The 22,720-nt window shown below is 40.9% G+C and overlaps 1 protein-coding gene across 2 annotated transcripts in view; it reads left to right on the top strand.

Moving 5' to 3' along the window:
* Positions 1-22,720, top strand: part of LOC127983967 (protein jagged-2) — a 47,506-nt gene continuing 24,786 nt past the window's right edge. Inside the window, exons 1-4 of one of the 2 annotated variants that reach the window (XM_052586412.1) lie at positions 1-232; positions 654-974; positions 14,916-14,970; positions 22,384-22,641. In XM_052586412.1, coding sequence (XP_052442372.1) covers positions 164-232; positions 654-974; positions 14,916-14,970; positions 22,384-22,641 — 703 coding nt within the window. In that variant the 5' untranslated portion in view covers positions 1-163. The remainder of the gene's footprint in view (positions 233-653; positions 975-14,915; positions 14,971-22,383; positions 22,642-22,720) is intronic. The other variant, XM_052586413.1, reaches the window with a different exon arrangement.

The following is a 22,720-nucleotide window of genomic DNA, read 5'->3' as shown; positions in this document are numbered from 1 at the left end:
ACATCATTTTGCCGTGCAGTGATCAGACCGAGGGAGAGATCAGCGCAGACATCACCGCGCAAACACACCACGCTTGTGAATTTTTGCATGTCAGGAGCGGAGGATCCTGTCGCCGGTCAACGGCCGTTTTCCATCTTGTATTCATAACGCATAAATCAGCGGCATGTGGAATTGTATCAGGATTAGGAATTGGCTCCCAATCGCGTGCCTGCTGTTAATGATATGGACGAAGGTGAGAGCGCTGATTGTTTCTAGTATTGCAGATCGATTTAATTGCCATAGCAGTGATCAGCAGGCAAAAGTTGATGGGTGTGGGCTGACGATTTCAATGAATTTTGGCCAAAGTAATCGAAATTTGAATTACGCAGCCACAATGTGTTCATGCATTTGGAAATGTCAGGAGATTGAAATAAATGTTACTTGCACCCCGTCATCTAAAATAGCTGTTTCCAGCCTCTGTAACGTTACAGTTTTGCAAAATTTTAGACTGATTATCTGGAGACTTCAAAGCACAAGCGCACGCAACACATTCCCTCAAATAATATTAGGCTTCCTCAGTTTGGCAAATCCGATCTGCATTTCAATAATAAGCAACCTGTATTATGGCTACTATGTTTATTTAATTTTGTATTTCATTCTAATATTATTTTTAGGTGTCCCAGTCCTCTGGCTATTTTGAGCTGCAGTTGATTGCTGTAGAAAATGTAAACGGTGAGTTGTGGGACGGAGAATGTTGCGACGGCACGCGGAACTCTCAAGACCAGCGCTGCGAACGGGACGAGTGCGATACATACTTTAAAGTGTGTCTGAAGGAGTACCAATCTGAAGTCACCACCACTGGGCCGTGCACCTTTGGCTCTGGATCTACTGACGTTCTCGGTGGAAATACATTTTCTTTTAAGACTGCAAAGAACAACCCCAGCAAAGCGAGCGATGTGGGAAAGATCATCATCCCCTTTCACTTCGCCTGGCCGGTAAGTGCGCGTCTCTGCGCGAGCTATAATAATAACGCGCCGCGGTGAGCTGTCACTGTTCGGAAGTTGAGTGCACTATTGTTACTGTGATGACAGGGTCCCCTTTTTAATTCGTGGGCGTGTAAGGCTGCTGTGTCCTAACGATTTTTGTGTAGAAAAAGGTTAAAATGGTTAAGAACGATTATCTTTAGTGTATTTCAGTTGCTGTGCGTGTTTGAAACTGGCTGCTATAAGGTGCATTTAAGGTGACACGCATTTCTTAAAGAGATAGTTCACTCATAAATCCAAATTCTGTCTTGTACTCACGATGTTTCAAACCTGTATGACTTATTCGCTTTCTTTGGAGCACAAAAGGAGATGTTAAACGGAATGACAGTCACCATTCACTTGCATTGTAAGTGAATGGGGACTGTCATCCTGCTAACGGAAAGTCAGGTTTGGAAACCTATATCATGCGTAGCTGGTTGTGTCTCATTTTTGGGCAGCACAGGCGCGAGAATAACGTTGACTAGGTAGGCAGCTTAATAGGTTCTGACTTTTTTTTAATTCAGTTGGCTTCGAGTGAAGCGAATGTTTCTCAAAGATTCTAGTGTAACGTTCTAGATATTCAAATATGACGCGCAATCCAGCGGCAGCTGCATTTTCCCGTTATTGTGGTGTTACTGGTTTTTGTGAATTTGTTAAAACGCTCTTTTGTAGCTTATAATAAAGCTCGTAGCTTATCATCTACAAAAATGTACCACACCAAGCAAAGTTGCCGCTTAAACTCGATAGTTACTGCTTTTTTTGTTAGGGCAAACATGGAGTGTTGTAACGCGTTTCAACGTGGTTCCTTATAAAACTTTGATATTCCAAAATTATTATAATTATGTTTATTATTTGCTTCAAACTAGTTGAAACATTTATTAAAATAATCACAGATCTAGATGTGACAATATATATTTTTTAACTTACATGACAACTTAGCCTAACAAATGCTCTTCATCAAATAGCCTACATCTGTACAGCTCTAATAAATTACTTTAGAATCACATCTTCAAACAATGTGAAAAGCGTCTAGATTTTTAATCAGTTTATATATTTGTTATTAGTGGCTAATATTGTACTTTTATATTAGTTAATACACAATAACTAGTAACTGTGGGATTTTAGTGGAAATATAGTTACCATGGCAATTAGTTGTAAGAGTAGCCTTGTACTACTTGCAGCTCCCTTGTGTTGATATGTGAAAAAGTTATCAAGTGTCTCTTCAGACACGCAGGCACATTACTGATGCTGATATCAGGTAGCAAATCGCTGCAATGTTTTATGCATTTCTGTGTCACACCCGCAAACAACAAAAAAGAGATGTCATGTAGTACTGACTGTCAGCTTTGGACGGCAGCCCAGTTATACACACACTCACCTAGCAGACCCCTAAACTAACCCTCCCGTAGGCATAAAAAAATGCCCCCCCCCCAACCAAATACACAAACACTCAACCGTTCAAGTTAATGTGTAACATGCTATCAAACTGACCCTTTCGGGGCCGCCTTTGATGCTACACCTGCTTCTCTTCTGACCACTGCTTTAAATTTCACCTAGATATGTCCCTGTATAACTCTGATCACATGATGTGTTGTTGTAGATCTGTGTCTGAATGCCTGTGATTGAGTTTGAATTTCAAATGCTGTGTATTTGCAGTTTCTTAGTGTCTCATGGATGCTAATAAAATTGCCAGAGGAATGTGTTCTTGAGTGCCTGTGAATTCGGACATCTGTTTGATGTGCTCGGTGTAACCTCATCTAGAGTGCATTGAATAAAGATATCTAGCACCTCACCCGGAGGCTTGGAGATTGAGTCCGCCACCTGTCGGAGGTGCAGGTTTTTTTTTTTTTCAGCCTATCTCTGGTTTGTTTGTCAAGATTTCAGAGATTGGTTTTGGTGAAGCAGTTGCTTTGATTGTTTGCTTATTATTAGTATCGATATAGGTTTCATGGAGTTAAAGATTGATTTTCAGATTTTTTTTTTCAATCAAATTTATTTGATTTTATAAGTAGGGTGTATTCACACCAGGAAAGTCCGCTAGTTCACTTGCTTGGGTCTGGACCAAAAAAAAAAAAAATTAATTTGGTGTGGTTCGCTTTCACACTGCCCTTTTTCCAAGTGAATCAGAAATTGTAAACAAAACCACACGTGTGCCAAGGTCATGCTTTTATTGGTTCATTCATTCAACTGAACCAGAGTTCGTTTGGAACCAGACCGAGACCACCTCTTCAGTTGGGTTTCGGTACGGTTGTTTGTTCCACACCCGAGTGCAATTCTGGATTCACACCTGGCTAAAAGATCCGTATCAAAGGGGGAAACTAACTTGAGTCTGATTAAATAAAATCTGACAAGACCGGTCAGAAGACTCCCTTAGTCTTATCATTATTATTTTTTTAATGCAGACTTTGAGCCAGTAGGTTAGTATGATCCTCATCTGTTAGGTCTAGTCCCTTGCAGTTTTGTAACATAGATTTGAGTTACAGTTTTAGTGAATGTGTAACTCCAGCGTAAGAGATTTAGAGACAGTAAAGAGCCTCTCTGGTGGCACACAGTGAATGTTGATGATAGAGACGGCAGCTGTATCCATCCGTCAGAGTGGAGGACCACTACGCTTCAAGGTTAAATGGCAGCGTCAGCCACACCTGATTAGGAGCTTGCTGGCCAGTTGCTAGGAGACCGTTACATGGGCCTTTAGTAAACAATTATCTATTGCCCTTCGAGTTCCCTTCCCCCTTAACTGGTCTTTCAGCGGAGCCACTCGTTCTCATCTCACCTGGGAAAGAAGTGCTAGAGCCTCTCAACTGATTACACTATTGACTGTGTAATTAGCCAGTCACAGCTGGCTTTGTCTCCCGTCAACAAAAAGCAGTAATTGTCCAGTTCAGCATCAGAGCAGGTGGCTGTTGATTGGGACTGATTATAGATCACCCCCCCCCCCCCCCCCCCAAGGCCTCAAAATGAAATGTCCAAGTAAGGAGTGTCCATCTTTTGTTTTTATCTTTTATGGTGGTTGACCAAAAGTCACGGTAAAGTCGTGGGTGGGATGGTATCACATTTTTGCATTCTACCTTTTAAGAATTGTACAAAACTCATTGAAACAAAATAAGGAATGACAGGTACAAGTCAGATATATGCAGTTGGACGTGTTTTTAGGAATTATTTACGTAGTTCTAGCGTTCAAAAAAAAATCGAAAGAATGTGACCGAATGGAAACAGTACATTTTACAGGTAGATTCTGTATGATAACTTAGTTTGATCACTAACATGAACAATTACCAAAACATGAATCTATTCTAATTGATACATTTTCTATAAATGAATATATATTTGTAATGTTTCTTAAAGTATATTTATTAATTAATATTAACCTAGATTAATAAATGCTGTTAAAACCATTGTGATTCCTAATGCATTAACCATATTGTGAAGTGTTACCAAAAACACTAGTTCCTCACTACTAGAGTAGTCTGTTATTGGACATGACTAGTTGACTTGTGACAAATCTCTAGATCAAATAAACGAGTCAAGGCAGAGTAGCTTTCGTTTTAACTGGCTGGACTATTCACAGTCATCTTCAGTGGTTTGTGATGTTACAGGAAGTACCTGTATTGATTCCTGTCTCTCCATGGAGATCAGCTGGGGTGATTCACCAGGAAGTTGGATCATGAAGAATCTCTAGCTGGATGTGAGACTATCTCTCCTTCCCTTCCTGACCCTGAAATAGCTTTTTGTTCTGCCACCACAATAAACATGTTCTTTTCTTGTGACCTGGGGCAGAGCATGGCTTTCTGTACCCATGTCTTCCCATTAAATGAAGGGAAAGGCTGCATTTTCCCTCTCCTGAATGCAGCAGTCATGATAGAGGTATTTTTAGCAGCAGAGAGACCGGACCAATTAAGAGGTGATGTGCCTGAGGTGACTTTATGAAGGAACCTTTTATGATACAATACCGGATGAGAGAGGCTGTCTCTGGTTATGTTGCATTTTGTGAACCCGGACAGTTTTCCCGCCTAGTATTGACCATGTTTAATTGTAAAATAGCTATTTTACAGGGGACGGGGATTTCGAAACATTGATATATAGAGAGAGACCGTTTGGACTCTTTGTGAAGCGTATCAGCCAGGCACTTCCTACTCTATCACTCCCACATGATGGACTCTATAAACCCATGAAAACAGTCTATTAAGAAGGGCCTCTGCCAAAATGCTGTTAATCGATTAATGACTAAAATGCTTGGAGAAAAAAAAAAAAACACTTCTTGGTGACATGATTGTGAGGGTAGGGTTCTGAAAAGGGTTAAAGTGATGGTTCACCCAAAAATGAAAATATTGTAAATATAAAATCTGTAGTTATTTACTCGCCCTCATGTCGTTCCAAACCCATAAAACCTTTGTTCATCTTCGGAACACAAATTAAGATATTTTGGAAAACCGAGAGCTTTCTGGCTCTTCATAGACAACAATGCAAATGACACATTCAAGGCCCAAAAAGGTAGTAAGTACATCATTAAAATAGTCCATTTGAGAAGAAATTGTTGAATCAAGTCATTATTTTTGCTTCATAACATCACGGTTGCATCACTGCAAAAATTTCAATTTTTAGGTGAACTATCTTTTTAAGGCCTAGGTATACCAACTACAATAACTTTAACTATAAAGTTTTAACAGTCCTTCTAATTCTATAAGAATAGAGAAGTCCACACCACAGCTATCATGATAATGCAATGTCATATAAATCACTTTCCTCCCCCAGGTTATACACTATAAAAACATCAACAGACAATCAGAATCCACTTGACTTCAAATAGCTCGAGCATTTAAAATGGCAGACGACAACTGCAGATTGTGCTTAAGATACACAGAATGTTTTCGTCACCATATATTTCCTATTTTTTCTTTAAAATGAACATTCTTAGTGTGAATGAGACTTTAGGCCTGGCATCAGGATGGGAGAACTGAAGAAAAAAGCACTCTTCTTTGTGCAGTACTTCAGTTAAATGTACCTAAGTAAGCATGTCAGTGCTTTTAGAGTATGTTGAGATCTTGAGCGGCACCCTCATGAAGAGTGCAAGATAAACAGGTTCCCAACAGAAGAGCTTCCATGTACCGAGCCACCAGTTGTGGACATGATTGTATGAAGAAGTGCAGTTATAATGGACTTTCTGTCTCCCCTGAGAAGGGTCATAGAAAACATGGGGTCCTTTCAGTATTGGGCGTTAGCGAGCTTAACCCTGACGACCCTTCCCAATAACACTGGAAGCCAGTGTGTGGGTTAGAGAGAGAACCATTTCTATTGTTAGCCCTTGGTGCTCCACTAATTGTTTTCAACTACCCATGATGCTCTACCTCCCTGGTACTAGGTTTCTCATTTGCTTCAGCACAATTTCACAAATGACAGCGTTTTTTTTTTAATACCAGCTGTATGAATAATGTTCAGGGGGAGACTGATTGTTTTTGCTGTGTTGGTATACATGGATGTGGCGTGTGTGACTAATGCATGTGCATTTTCCTGTGCGACCTAGTAGGCTAATGAATTGTGAGCAGGTGTGCTGCAGTAATTAAAGTGCATTACCGCGCAGCAAGTTTATTTCCCGCTTGACCTCTGACCTTGTTCAAAATAACAATGATTGTAATAGAGTTGTAGCCCATGTGGCCATAACAGCACTCTATTAGCTTGCTATACTGCAACTAGGGCTTTTGAGTGAGAAGTGAAGCTGCTTAGCAATGGCTGTGCCGTTTTAACTAGATGCTGAAACCGGAGTAAATCGTCAGTACTGTAACTGGACAAGACCGACAGGGAGACAACTGGCTTGTCAGATGGTTTGATGATGAGTTAGCAGTCTAGGGTGTCAAATGGCCGCCTCACTGTAGTAACCGAGGGGCTGCGCTGCTTGCCAAATGGGAGGTTGCCCATGAGCAGTTTATGGAATATTGTCATTCCATATTGGGGTTATAATGGCAGTGTAGGAACAGCTATCAGGTAGAAGAGTTTCACAGATGTAGTTGATGTGTTCCCATACATTTTTTGGAAGCCTACTTTAGATTAGTATGGCCGGACTAATGTGTCATACATGGTTTGGAAGGATTTAGAGCTGTGAGAATTGATCCAGGCTGGTGTCTTTGGGAGATCTGTAAGCTGTGCCCACTGGGATATGGCAGCTTTCAACCTCACAGCCTGTTTCTGGTGCTGCCAAGCAGCCATGCTAGTCTCAGTTTCTACAAATGCTGCAGTTAAACCTTCTCTGAAATTAAGACAATCTGAAAGATCGACGTGTGTACTGGTGATTGATATGTAATTAGCCTTTTTGATAACTATACTCTACAATACTATACTATACCTCTTAAAATTTGTAATTTTATGCTATTTTTACAGTCAAAGTATACAAGTATATTCTAATTCCAGGGCTCGAGTCTTTTTATCCAAAGAATAAGGCAAACATTATCAGGATATATGGTAGGCTTGATTTGGAAAACATCACAAAATTATTTTTCAAATAGGATTGATACAGTGTGATTGTCTGTGATTTAACTTGAATTTGTCATGAAACGAGTGACTACATAGTGGGCATTGTATTGTACCTTTTAAACGACTTGTTATACACAATTTTTTTTACCTCCAAAGATTAAATATCAAACACTTTCTGTAGTTTCCTTGTTTTGTCTGTAATTTCTGTAGGACACCTTGTTCTCAGGGTTAGTAAGATAACTCATACACACCATTGCTTATGTTTCTGTATCTAACTCTTTCTTTCTGTGTGTGTGTGTGTGTTTGCGGTCACTGCTGTCCCTTCCTGCTTAATTAGCACCCAGAGGGGAGGAGTTTGTTGTATTGTCATTGCTAATGATCTTGTTGGCATAGCAGCGCAATGCTAAATGGGCCGTGTGTGTACACACTCACCCAGAGTGTGCCCGTCGTTGGCCAAATCTGCAGCGATAAGCACCATGCAAGCATAATTCTGCATCTTGCTTGGTGTTCCTGCCTTTCAGACTCACCGAACTCTCGTCCGACTCGCTTTATTGATAATGGAGTCTCATGGGTATGCAAGTGTAACTAGACGCATTGTACTCTATGATGGTGCTTTATTATTGTGTCTGTAAGAACTTAACCCCCGTTTGGGAGTTTGCTGAAAGAGGGGAGGTTACCGAGCACAGAATATCATTTACTGGCTCTAGGGTCCAGAGTGCACGTCGGGCTGCATCTTCCTGTCCTCCCAGGGCTATAATACTGCTTAAACAAAGCTATTGTTGGCTTTTGTGCTCTGGAAGCCTGGCGGAAAATGACAATTGACTGATTCGAAACAAGTCGTGTCATATGGACTAGTTGTGTGGAGAGGTCACTGCTGCAGTGGATTTCTGGAATGGAATAGCCATGGATTGCTCATCCAAAGTTGGGTTGCTGATGAGGATTGATGGGAATCTGGAAGAGGGACTTACAAAGAAATCCCTTTTCAGCTTAACTGTTTCGGTTGGGGCTGAAGGAAGGGTTTTCGACAAGGGTGGGAAAGACTTTCCACATTGTTCTCAGAATGAGAGACCATCAAAGTCACCTAGAATCCCTCTTGAGCGACAGGTTGGGTTAGGGTGTTCCTCCAGGTATTTCCCTAGCAATTTTTTTCCAGCCATTTTCTTTGATCCTATCCCCTCCCCACCCTGCTCTCCTGTCATTACCCAGATCCAAAGAGCTGTTTCCTTTGGTTTAATTAGACTCCAAGCTCAATGTTGTTTTCCTCAGGGAGTTGTTGTGGCTGGTCTTGTGAGAAAGCTGGATACTTGGGACAAAAAAGGGGTTGTGGGTTTAGAATTTAAGATGGATGTGTGATCTATATAGGGATGACAGAATAGGAGAGGGCGAGGAAAAAGCACAAATGGAATGACCTGGTCACCCCCTGTCTGCAGTTTGGCCGAGACCCCTGTGTATTGGTGATGGAGCAGGGGACACCTTTCTCTTGTGAGTGATTGATTACAGAGCTGGCTTTTCAACCTTCTCTTCCCACCACTGAGGACATAATGTGGACCCTGCGAGGTGACTGGACCTCCCCGACACCCCCGATCACTCCCCGACCAAGTCTAGACTTGTTTGACACAAACATGACCTTGTCATGTTGGGGTGGGTGACAGCCATCATCACATCGCTCATTGCCTGTTCCGATGAAAACAAAGTGTCCTCATTTGTGATCAAACCTGTGCTGCAGGACCCTGGGGAAGAACACGGACTCTGAAGTTGCACCGTCTTGATGAGTTGATCTGCTCTGAATGTACCGTACTTCCTAAAGGGGACAGGTGTGCTGAATTTGTCAAAGGGGGTTGGCTTTTTGATTTATGTCCACCTTTTTTCATATATTGATGCACACATTGTTTTTAGGTTTTTTAGATGTCCTGTTTCTTCAGTTGTATGATTTCCTGCAATTTTTTAATTGTTGGAAATTGTATAGATGAACACATAAATTATTAATAAAAGAACCAAGTAGGCCTATACATATTTTTTTTTCTCTCTAAATACAAATACAACACTAAAGACTATAATAAATCCTTTTAAAGCAGTCATCAGATGTTAAATTCATTTTTATTTGTTGTTTGAATATAAATGTGTGTTGGCAGTGTGTGTACACATCTACCCAATAATGATAATAATCAACCCAGTGCTTTTTATTTAATCCCTAAAAATGATATCCCTTATTCAAATCAGGCCGTTCTCATCTTCTAGTCTGTGTGAATCATTTGTGATCCAGCTTCACTTACAGCAGAAGTGAGTATAAGGGGATTTTTTTTAGCAATCTTTGCCATCACTTTTCCTAATAACATGCTAGTTAGCAAGTCTAAAGCGGCGTGTTTGAAAAAGCCATGTAAAATGAATGTAAGTTCAACTTTTAAAAAAGATGTCTCAAGACTTTATGGCATTTTTTTCCCTCATCCCACTGCATCTCATGTTTTTAAATAAAGAAAGTAGCCTACTTTTTGTAACTGGGTTCAGTCCTTTGTATTATACATACATTCATGGAGCCGTTTTTCTTTTTTTCTTTTTTTTTATTATTTAAGCAACTTTAATAATTATATATGGTTCATAAACATTTTTTTAAACCTTATGCACTTTATTTTCAAAGATAGTAGTGTTATTTTATTACACTTTAAAGAAAAATGCATAATATTTTGTGCGATGAAAATTGATTTCATCATCATGTTGAGCTAATTCAATATGTCAAAATTTTCCTATTGCGTCACAAAATCTTGAGGACATGCTCTGCTCCAAAAACATCCGTTAGTTTTGGGAAACCGATAACAAAAAAGCCTTTCAGTGTCCTTTAATTGGCCTGGTGGTGTCTTACATTTTGTGGTAATTGATGGTTGTGGTCCGTGTTGTCCACTGCCCCTTCACCCTCAGTTTGGCCCAAATCTCTGTGTCAGTCAACAATTCAGCTATAAAAAATGGGATTAACAATACTAGATTAATGGAGATTATATGATGTGGTCGCTTGCTATGGAATGAATAAATGACCTGCGGGTCCCCTGAGGACAATCAAAGTCTGACACAGAACTTGTGCGACTGGTGCTCAGACTTTGAGTGACAGGTTTATTGTGTGTGTGTGTATGTGAGCATGCACATGAATATAGTGTATTAAACATAGCAAAATGTTGGTTTCAAAAATAACTAGTCATAGGTAGCTACCTAGTTCAGGTGAAAAAGCCCTGTATAATTATGCCAGTTTCAGATTTACCAGACCTTGATCACTTGCGTTTCTCAAGAAGTGTTCACATAAAACAAGTGTTTGCATGCAAAAACCGATCCCAAAGGAAGAAGATGAAGAGGTCTCAGTTTGAGCTTTTAAAAATTTGACTATAGTTAAAACTGTCATGTTGTGACACACAAAAAAGAGTGTGGGATGTGATGCAATTCCTTAAGACATCTGAATGTGAAAATGTTCTAACAGCTAAACCTAATAGCCATAGGTTATATATTTGGTTGTTGAACCGCTCTGACCCCAGTAATGTGTTGGTCTGCAGAGAGGGTGTGGATGATATCTTCCTGCAAGGTCAGACAAGGGAAGTTTGCCTCTCTCTGCAGTTCCTTTTCCAAAAGCAGATGAGGAAATGAAGTACTGGTTTTCTCACCGAGGTCACAGAGGAACAGAGACCTATTTTTTTTTTCTTTTTGCGGTTTCTCTGTTGATTTCTTTTGGACTCCTTCAGTGTCGCATGTCAGACCCATTTTTCTTTCTTGCCCTTGTTCACTCTCTTTGTAGGGTATTGACATGGTGCTGAAGGCTTCGCTACTTTAGATAAGGCGTGTGAAAGCACTCAGACTCGCACTTGCTGTCAGCTGGACGTCTCTTGTACGTGACTGACGGTGGAAAACACTTCACCTTTTAAGCAAGAAGATCCTGACATCATCCTGTCATGTAATAATAGTTTGGTTAAAGTTAAAATTCTTTAATGTAATAATTTGTCTGCGGTCAGTAGGTCCTTGTGTGCGACTGTGTCAGAGTGTTGCAGCTGATTGCGTGTGTGCGCCGCTACCAATTGAAACTGCAGCTTGGAGCCTTTTGAAGCTGATGAGAAGCCTGATGAAAGGTCTCCAGGGTCATTCTTAGCCTCTCTCACTTCAGCCCCCTCTTATTTCAGCCCTGCCCCTCTTTAAACTGCCCCGTCTACTGACTGTGGGAATTTGCACCTGTGGCTCCCTCCACCACAATCCCACTAGCCACCCACCTACTTAAACACACACACACACACACACTTGGGGTGTTTACAGGCTTAACGTCCTAACATGAGTGTTTTTGATCGTTCAAAGGTTTGCTTGTGATGCGTACCCTCCTAAGTACATACCAGCCAGGCAGTCTGTGTTAGCTTGTTCACAGTCCACTATAAATATCATTGATATCAGCAAAAGTAGTCCACGATAAGGAGGGAAGGAGTTTGTTTGGGTGAGTTTGTGTCACCGTTGCGTGTTAGGCCACTTCTAGGGGTCAAGAGGGTGTGTGTGTGTGGTCAGAGGAATGTTCTTGGAGTGTCACAAGACTCAGGTTGATGGTGTCTTGCAGTGATGGGTTTTAGATGAAGGTCTTTGTTCATTGGTCACCTCCCCCACTAGTCTTTATCCGCATCTAGCCCTTTGGGCAGCTGTCACATAATCCAGCTAATCAGAGGCAGAGTGTGTGGGAACAGGACCGTCCCCGTGTTACCGCGTTTCTTTCCCTCTCACGCGCAAACACCCTGACATTCTGACCTTTCTCCTCGGGTGCGCGCATGCCATGCTCCGCTACTCTTGACCGCATGTGAGCGGCCAACCGGATCAATCCAGCATATTAATTTACTGATGGAGCTTTGGACTAAATCCACGTGTACAGATAAGCATGCGCACACAAACACACGCATTTCGTGTGTTCCACACAGATGCTTGCTACCACTAGACCCCACTAATATGCTCTCTCACAGTGGCTGTCCCCAGTGTTGGGGGATGGGAGGAGAGGTCAGAAGCCCTGCAGCATGATCCACGTTCATGTCAAATAATCCATCTTTTTAAGACGCATCTGTTGTACGTCTGCATGGATATGTGGCCCACCCACTCCCACTGCAACCCATCCAGACAGACCTGGTGCTGCCGCTAATCCCTGACTGCATCTACCAGCCCACAGCCCCCAACCTCTCAAACCACGCCGTCTGGCTCCTTCCTTCTCACTCCACCTCTGGAGATGAATGAGATCTGTGCCTAAATCGAACAGGTCAACTCGTTTTTTTTACAACTTTGTTGTTTAACATGTGAGCATACAGCCATTAATCGTTTTCACAATGCATTCTGAGAATTTCTAGCAAGCATATGTTTTAAAGTCCACACCATATCTATAACAAAAAACAGGTAACACTGTAGAGACCCTTTCACACTGCACGTTAGTCCCGGAAAATTGCTGGAACATTGCTGGATTGCTTTCTGTGTGAATATAAACACACCTAGTTGGGTTTGGGGACATAGTAACATTGCCGGGTTCAGTTCCGGGTTCAGTGCCTAGTAGGGGTGTAACGGTTCACTAAATTCACGGTTCGGTTCGATACGATACACTGATGTCACGGTTCGGCCCGAGCGCTTTGGAAAGGAGGAGAAAGCGGCGCGACTAGCGTTTTCCATGCGTTTTTAGGCACGATATGTGAACGGCCCCTAAGGCGCTCGCTCACTCAGCACGCGCTGAAGGCTCGTTGCAAAATGTCTAATGCATTTAACAGACCAGAAATAGAAGATCCTCCAATAACCAACAGGTCTGGTGTTTGGGTGCACTTTGGATTCCCTGTAAGCTATAATGGTGATGACAGAATGAATGGTAAATAGTAAGGCCTCATATCCGCGGTTATAACATAAATGTAACGTAAATGAAGCCTACCAATCGCCGCCGTGATGTCTTTTGTCCTGTTTGAGTCACTTGAAAATGTCTGTCTAAATGCTGCGGGGATAGTTTGTTGTGTGTATGTTTCTCCTTTTTTTCGTCTTTTCCCAGATACTGACACAATAAGATGATGTCGGCGTAAATGAGTTGACAAGTATTCTTGCTGGTGTTTTATTTTTTTTATTTTTTGTATTCCCGCTGCTGTGCCCTAACTTATTATGGGTGTTAACATACTTCATATATTTATATAAATGATATTTTGGAAAATTATTGCATTGCAACGCAGTTTGTGCAAGTCCAGAACAGAGAGTTGCAATAAGGCAAAAGACGTCCGCTTACCGATCGCGTAAAGGGCAAAGTATATTTCCACCATGCACGGACCGTCACCATTACGTTATTTTCATTCCTAACCTGTATGAGTTGCTTTCTTATGTTGAACCTAAAAGAAGGTATTTTAAAGATTACTGCTAATCAAACAGTTGGTGGTTCCCGTTGACTTCCATAGAAGGAAAATAAATACTATGGAAGTCAGGTTTGGAACCACATGTGGGTTAGAAAATGATGAAAGAACTTTCATTTTTGGGTGAAATATCCCTTTAAGTGCTAAAACTGGTGTCCTGTACCTAGTGTCAGGAGTGAGAAGATGATGTGAATAAACTTGTCTCTAAAGGAAACGCATCAGTTAAATTAGGCCTACTGTTTTCCTCATTTGAAGATGTCCTGCTTCAGTGGCCTGTTTTTTCAGTGGCCATTTTAGATGGACTCTCAGATATCAGACGGGCATCGAGAATGTTTCCAGATTTAATTTGAACATTCAAGGTGTGGCTGAAAATCTCTCCCTCCCTTCTAGGGGTGCTCCGATCATGATCGGTCGATCGTTAATGCGCATCTCGTCAACCGAGATGATGCGCCAAAAAATGCTGAAAATGAAGTGGATTTGCGCATCTTCTCTATTAACAACGGCTCTGTGTAGTAACAGCTGCTCTATGTGAAATCACGCACCTGATGGAATTACCCGCTGATTAGAAAACCGGCTTTACTGAGGAGATACGCATAACGATCGACCGATCGTGATCGGAGCACCCTTACTCCCTTCCTGTCGTGTGTAACGTTACTCAACTATTATAAATGCTGCCCGCTGTCATGAGAGAGGACTTTGATTGTGCTTTAGGATCTCTGTCATTTCTTTAGTGCTGTTTGCTAAGTCAAACATCAATATTTCTGTTGCTCATACTTGAGGTTAGGGATTTGAATAAACCTCTTACACTCTTCATTATATTTACATTTAACATTTAGCAGACGCTTTAAATCCAAAGCGCATTAAAACTAATGCTATTACTTTCCTTATTTATTTATTTACACCACCACCCACCACCACCACCTTAAAGATGATAAAACATATTTGGAACATATCTTGAGGTTGGGACCTTTTGACCAGGATAGTTTTGTGTGTGTGTGTGTGTGTGTGTGTGTGTGTGTGTTCTCTCTTCAGTAGCATTTTAACGTTTCATCTCAAAAAGATATTCTGTCTCTTTCTCCCTCAGCGATCCTACACACTCATCCTGGAAGCCTGGGACTGGGATAACTCCACTCAGAACAGTGAGTATTCCTCTTTAACTGCTATATTATTTACTGCTGCAGGCTGCTGTATATGGAGTGAAAATGATGCTGCATATATACACAAAACAATAAAGTTTTGCAAAAGAAAATAAAGTTTTGAGAAAAATAAATATATACGCAAAATGCTATTGAATAAAAGGAAACGATCCACTCGCAAGCCTCTACTCATCATGACAGTACCTGGATCAGTGAGCTGAGTCTCGGGCCGTTGATGTCACTTCCAGGGAGGCATGTTGTACATGCCCCCGTCCCTTGACTCCACCGCCACGTCAAAACAGTGCCACAAAGCGAGACGCACATAAAAGTGAAGCGCAAAGGAAAAACGGTATCACAAACTCAAACTAGACTGACACGCAAAATAAAAGCAGCGTTGCAAATAAATTAATAGATATAACCATTGAAAATATGTATTGCAAAATCATTACTTTCACGCTGTTTCATTTATGTTTTGCAATTCTTTATTTTTGTTTGCAAAAAGCAAATTTATTTTCCTCAATACTTTTACTTTTTTGTGTATATATGCGGCATTATATTGACTCCATAGCTGTAGCCTTTCTGGGTTGGGTTTAATGCTCATAAAGACTGTTGAGCATTGTTAGTCTGTAGTTTTGTGCTTTAGAGAGTGACTTTGTATGTGGAGATACTTGAGGATGAAATGAAAGCGTTAAAGCTGATGTGTTGTAATTTTAGTTGGAGGGAATTCATTGGGGCATGTCAAGGTTTTATTGGGTATGCATGGGGTTATTTTTGTTGTGGGCATTAAGTGTAAAAGTTGTCAGTGTTCACATAGGTACTGATATAGAGGGTTGGAGGTATGCATTGAGTTTGATATTTCTAACCGCACTAAGCAGGGGATCATAATTTTTTACAGAATTATTGAGATGATATCTTGCTTAACTAAGAATTGTTACCTGAGCTTCCAAAGCATTCCATAGCTGGGAACCTCACTCAAATGTGTGTTTTGAGGCTCAAACGAGCACAATCTTGTGTCTTCCACACCTGCTTCAGTAGTTCATCCAAGTCCTACAAGATTTCCCAATAAATCTGAGCATCTGACGGCATTTATGGATTTTACCTGCTGGGTAAAATGTGCTGAGGATCTTGAATATTGAGTCATACACATAAATTATAGATTTATAGAGTTATTGCCACATCAAATTTCATCTCAATAAATGAGAATGTCATGAAAAGGTTAATTTCAGTAATTCAACTCAAATTGTGTAACTCGTATATTAAACTACTTTAGCCTGTGTGCATTGAATTTATTTAAGTCTTTGGTTCTTGTAAGTGTGATGATTATATAACAAAAACCCACCAATTCAACAAAACGCAACAAATTAGAATATGGTGACATGCCAATCAGCTAATCAACTCAATAACACCTGCAGAGGTTTCCTAAGGCAAAACGGTCTCTCAGTTTGGTTCACAAGGCTACACAATCATGGGGAAGACTGCTAATCTGACAGTTGTCCAGAAGACAATCATTGACACCCTTCACAAGGGTGGGTAAGCCACAAATATTCTTTGCCAAAGAAGCTGGCTGTTCATAGAGTGCTGTATCCAAGCTTGTTAACAGAAAGTTGAGTGGAAGGAAAGAGCGTGGAAGAAAAAGTTGATCAACCAACCCAGATAATTTTTTCAAGCAAAATTGATTCGTGAATTTGAGTGAACTTCACAAGGAATGGACTGAGGCAGGGGTCAAGGCATACAGACGTGTCGAGGAATTTGGCTACAGTTGTCGTATTCCTCTTGTTAAGCCACTCCTGAACCACAGACAACATCAGAGATGTCTTACCTGGGCTAAGGAGAACAAGAACTGGACTGTTGCCCAGTGGTCCAAAGTCCTCTTTTCAGATGAGAGCAAGTTTTGTATTTCATTTGGAAACCAAGGTCCTAGAGTGAAGTGAAGTGACGTGACATTCAGCCAAGTATGGTGACCCATACTCAGAATTTGTGCTCTGCATTTAACCCATCCAAAGTGCACACACACAGAGCAGTGAACACACACACCCGGAGCAGTGGGCAGCCATTTATGCTGCGACACCCGGGGAGCAGTTGGGGGTTCGATGCCTTGCTCAAGTGCACCTAAGTCATGGTATTGAGGGTGGAGAGAGCACTTTACAAGCCAAGCACCAAAATTGAGACCTTAATTAAAGCAAAAGGTGCCCCTACCAAGTATTGAGTACATGAACAGTACAAAATAGCTTATGAACTATTCTAATTTGTTTAGATGGTGAATTGAATTGATTGAATACACAAGTTTCACAATTTGATTTGAAATATTGAAGTAAATGAACTTTTCTATGACATTCTAATTTATTGAGATGCACCTGTAGTCAGGAAGCATGATAATGTTCAAATGTTTGGTTAACTGTGGTTTGTAAGACAATTATTTTTAGTTCCTTCAGGCCCAAATGTGTTAAATGCATTTATATTTTTTCATACTTGAGTGAAAATCTCATCTGAAAATTAGAATTTGAGCTGTAATCCCCTAACCCTGGTTCCTGGGGGGCTTCAATCATGTAAGGATCTTGGGGAAACAACATTGACACCATAATTCTACACCTGTATCCTGTTTTTTCCCGCCGCCTTTGTCTGGCTTGAGGAATTGTCGGTAGGAAAGGGTCAGGCAGAGGAATTCGACGTGTGCAAAAGAAAGGTGAACGCTGGTAAAACAGGAGAGACCGAGGGGAAGCCTGGCTTTGATCTGCGGATGTGATCTGTAGAATCACTGTATATCCCAGCGTCTGTAAAAATCCAAATGCAAACAGTCTCTCTCTCTGCCTGAAGTCATTACGTCCTGTTTTTCATTTTCATCTTTGCATGCAATTCAGCCCTAAACAGTGGTCCAGAGGATGCTTGTTTGACTCATTGCAGTGAGTCCAGCATCGTGTAGGCCTCTTCTCCATGAAGTTTGCTCATTAGGAGTACATTTAGCATGATTTTAGAGAAATGCAATGCAGGTGTCTGGTTTTGTTCAATCAGCGTTTGAGCTATACTGACCCCCAGACTGACTAAATTTGTGTGCGTGTGTGTGTGTGTGTGTGTGTTTTGTTTAGTTTGTTTGTTAGTACTTTATTTTGACCATACGTAACTTTGCACCTACATGTCAACTCGTTCCGTGTTTCCACCGCTAGAACTTTACCCAGGAAGTAGGGACTTTAGACTGGTAATCGCCAGTGTGTAACCACCACAGGAACCAGGATCTAAATAAATCAGAAAGTCCTTGCTCCCGAGGTAGTACTTTTTCATAGGCTCTCAACTCGGCTAGACCTTCTGACATTTGCCGCTGGCTCTGGTGTCTGTTTAGTGGTCCAACATGAAATATAATTCATTTTGGGTAAATCTGACAGGTTATCTTTTGGTCTTTATTCAGTTCATCTCTTAATATGTTAAAATGAAAATAAAAAGAGGCAATTAATAAAGTATTTAGTTTCATTATAATGTAGGCTGTCTATATACACATTTCCCTGAACTACATTTCTGTGGCTATTAATATGTTTAAATGGAAACGAAAAGAGGTAGTGGTGTTTGATATCATATCTCGTTCTTTTTGTAAATAGTGTACAGTTTGCATTGTTGACTTCTGTCGCCCCATCCGCGGGGACTAGAGTCGAACTCGCAAAGTCCGAACTACCGAGGGTGCAAGTCTGAAATTTGCGTACTTTGTATTGAGAAACACGTGCAGACCTATGTCACCAGACTATTTGCCTAATCTTCACGGTACTTTAGACCGTAGTGGAAATGCAGAAAGCAACAGGTCTGGGGGGAAAATAGTTCCTGGGAAAAAAGTTCCTTGTACAATTGTTCTAGGTAATTTTGGTGGAAACGCAGCAAAATATCTGCTAAATCGTTATTGTGATGGTCTCCCAACAGATATTCTACTGACTATAAGTAACTTTGCAAGTACATGTCAACTTATTCTAACACTAACCCTACCAGTCTACTAATACTCTACTAACACATACTATGAGAGTATGACAAGTAGGTGCAACATTACTTAGTCAACAAATTGTGTTAAAAGGACTGTCAAAATAGTGTTCATTTGTGTTTTTGTTTGGTGTTTTTTTTTTTTTTTTTTTTTTTATGCTATATTATAATCGCATGAAAGGAAACTCGCTTACACCATATTCTATTTAATTTTAAGTATAATTTCAATCTTTGACTGTAAAAGCCTGTCATAAAGAAACACATTATTGCTTTAAAACTAATCTGTGGCTTGATTTCTACCACCCCGAATGTTATTGTAATTGTATTCAACAGCAGTGTCAGCAAAGAGTTTGAGATGAAATATGAGCTCTGTGAAGACAACTAAGAAATCAAGATAAATATCACTAGAGCACATCGTTTTTAATGTGCCTGAAATGCAGTCAGAATGTAATTTAATTAAATTATTGAAAATATTTGAACATATGATCAAGTTATTTATTTAGGATACAACCAAATCTTTGAAAATAGCTTTAGAGTTTAAAAATGACTCTAGAAGTTTTCACCAGACCATCTGTAAGCTCTAGGGACCATTGATTAGAAATGCTTGAAATTGACGAGCTCTCTTTGATGATCTGGAGAACTCTCAATGACTTGGCAGAGCTCTGTTTGAGACAGTGGCTTCATTTATCACACAAGCCCATAGTACAGAGGCGTGCCAGACATTAATGATCTTGTCATAGAGAGAGAAGGCTGCCAAGGTCTGTCTGATGCGACTATCTGCAGTCTGTACTCATGCAAGGCTTGGCAACAAAAGCGTCAGTACATCCTCCTCTCTCCAATGCCGTTTGATACTTCTTGTTTAGTATGCAGTGTGAACGCTCAGAGCTGCCGCACCTCTTTTCTTAAACCGGACACGTCTCCTTGTCTGTCTCTCAGAAACCCAAGGGCAAAAAATATGTCTCTCCCTCTTTCGCTGGGGCAAATAAAGTTTGGCAGTCTGTCAGAACGGTTCGTATGTGTACGTGTCCGTGGTAGGGCCAGCAGTCCGCAGGAAAAGTCCTGTAGCATTGTGTTTACTCTGCAGGAAGGGCTCTGGACTGCCCAGTGTTTAGACATTGGGCAGAACGGGCCAGCAAAAGCTCGCTCCATTGTTCTTTATCTGGAAGCGCCAGGGCTATTTCTGTTTTTGTTGCTTAATTCAGTCGACATTGTCAGGGGACGGAGAGGAAGGTATGTGTATGTTCGGCCCGCATGTGTGTTTGCCAGAGGAGAAAGACGCGGACGCACTCTGCACATCGGGACAGAGGAAATCACAGGCCCCCCGTTTCCACCATGATTGTTTGCCGTCTCTGATCCCACTGCGATAAAGATTGCTTTCTTTGCAGAGAGGCTGGGAAAGCTTTGGAAAATGGAGCTCTTGTTGTGAATTCTAACCGCTCTCATTGTCGTGTTGAGGGTCTGTGTCCTGGTGGACAGTGTGCTTGATGATTAGGACTAGGGTGGGGATCCAGATCCTTCAAGGACAGTTGGGGCTAAGAGCTGAAAGTGGTCGGCTATGGAGACCACTGGCTTCCTCTGCCTGCCACTTTTGCCCAGATCTCCCTGGTAACAGCAGTCAAACTCGCACCCCTCCCTCTGGCCAGACATCAATGTTTTTATTAGAAGAACTAGATTTTGACTAGAACTCACTAGAAATTGAGTGATTTTAGGGCATTTCAGTGCTGTTGCTAGGGTGTTCTGGATGGTTGCATAATGGTTACTGGTCCAACCCTAAGTCTGTAAAGTATTCTGGTCTTTTTGCCCATTTTATTGCCTGCTTACTGAAAATCAGAAGTCTGGTCACTTAGAAAAGCAATACCACACCTCTCCATGTCCATGACAAAACTCCCCACTTTAGTTAAAAAGGAGCTGTAATAATCAGTTAATAAAGTACTTGAATTCGAATGGTTAACTGAGAACTGATTGAAAACCCTTTGTTTCGTCAGTGGTGTCATTCATGTGTGAGTGTCTTTGTTGTGCAGTGATTTGTCTGAATGGATTTGTGAGGCAGGAAGTTGGCAGGGACAGGATAGTCCGAGTCACTCACTAGTAAATTTATGGCTTAAAATCAGAGTCTGTCCTGTCTCTTGTCTTACAGCTGGTCTACGCACCCATTTGTTATCACATTGTACTGGTTGTTAACTGACATGTGAATTAATGGAATGAGTAAGTTTTATTTTAGAAATTGTATTTCTTAATTTTTATATAATTGTTTTGTGTTCTTGAAGTTTTTATTATATGTAATTATTATATTGTTTATTTATTTTTTAGTTTTTTTTTTAGTTTTTTTGCACAAAATAGCAGACTAAAATGACACTCTAAATTAAGGCCTTAGCCCTTCCCCTTTCCCCTACCCCTCCGTCTCACGTGTTCACGTGAAGGGGTAGGAGTAGGGGTGTCTCGATTCTCTTTTGGTTGGAGGGGAAGGGGTAAGGGGAAGGGCCAGATAGCCATTCAAACGAAGATTTTTCGGGGACCACACTTCAAACGAAGGGGTATGAATTATCTCACAAACATGGCTGCTACAGCGAACAAAAAGACACATAAATGTAAGCTATTTTGGCATAAATAACGATTTTAACGAAAAGTAATCAATTTTGTTTTATGTTACATTCAGTTGTGAGTTCATGTTACTCAAAGAAATCTTTGCAGAAAATCGCTAATATTAACGTCATATCATTACAGACTGCATGAAAGTGCCACAGCATATGTCTGATCAGGGCGATAACTGCCGTAGACATTGATCGGGGCTAATCCACCCAATAATTAGAAATCTCTAAACCATTTTCTCAAATATTGCCAATTCTAGAGAGAAAGAGAAAGGGAAATGGAAATTGCACATATTCGCGTTTGTGCATTTATCTTTTTAGAGTGAGTTTACTTAAAAACAGCGATTGTATCCTCTCATCGCTGGAAAATATAATGTAGCAATTCAGTATTTAAACTGTATTTAATAAAAGTTGTGGGGCAGCGTTGATAAGTTTATTTTCTCATTGATGTGTGAGCTGTGCGATTTCCGATATGTGTGTGTGTCAGTAAGGAGCTCACAAATACAGAACAATAATTAAAGGCTCTAATGTACACCAGCACATCAGTATATGTGTGTATTGTAAGAGCTAGACGTCGAATGATGGCGTGTGACGTCATGGTAGTGGTGTCCCAATCCTTAGGGGAATATTTTCTCCCCTACCCCTTGACACTCTGTTTCAAGGGACAAGGGGAAGGGGTAGGCGGAGGGGTAGGGGAAGTGGTATAAACTTAATTGTAGCCTAAATATAAAATCTAGTAATTACAGATCTTAAGTAATTAAATAGGCACTAGTTGGACTACAAGTTGTCCATCTCTGATAACCGTGTTTGTGCAAAATATAGTTTTTCATTTAAAGTATATAATTTATGTGTCTACTTCTTTTTTTTTTTTCAGCCGGCGAGAAGAATTTGATCGAGCAACACATTCATGCCAGCATGGTGAATCCCGGAGACCACTGGCAGTCCATCCAGCATCCCGGCATCATTGCACACATTGAGTACCGCATCCGGGTCCGATGTGATGAGAACTACTATGGGAGTAAGTGCAACAAACAGTGCCGACCAAGAGACGACTACTTTGGCCATTACCGCTGCGATCCATCAGGAAATATTGTATGTCTAGACGGCTGGATGGGAGAGGACTGCCGGACAGGTAAATGATGTTGACTTTTTGTATTTTGTACTTACCTTTGCAGTGTAATGCTACGGCTAAAAACTTTTTTTTATATATT

Source organism: Carassius gibelio, chromosome B20, assembly GCF_023724105.1.
Source record: "Carassius gibelio isolate Cgi1373 ecotype wild population from Czech Republic chromosome B20, carGib1.2-hapl.c, whole genome shotgun sequence".
Taxonomy (NCBI): domain Eukaryota; kingdom Metazoa; phylum Chordata; class Actinopteri; order Cypriniformes; family Cyprinidae; genus Carassius; species Carassius gibelio.
This window is presented reverse-complemented; position numbering and strand designations above follow the sequence as displayed.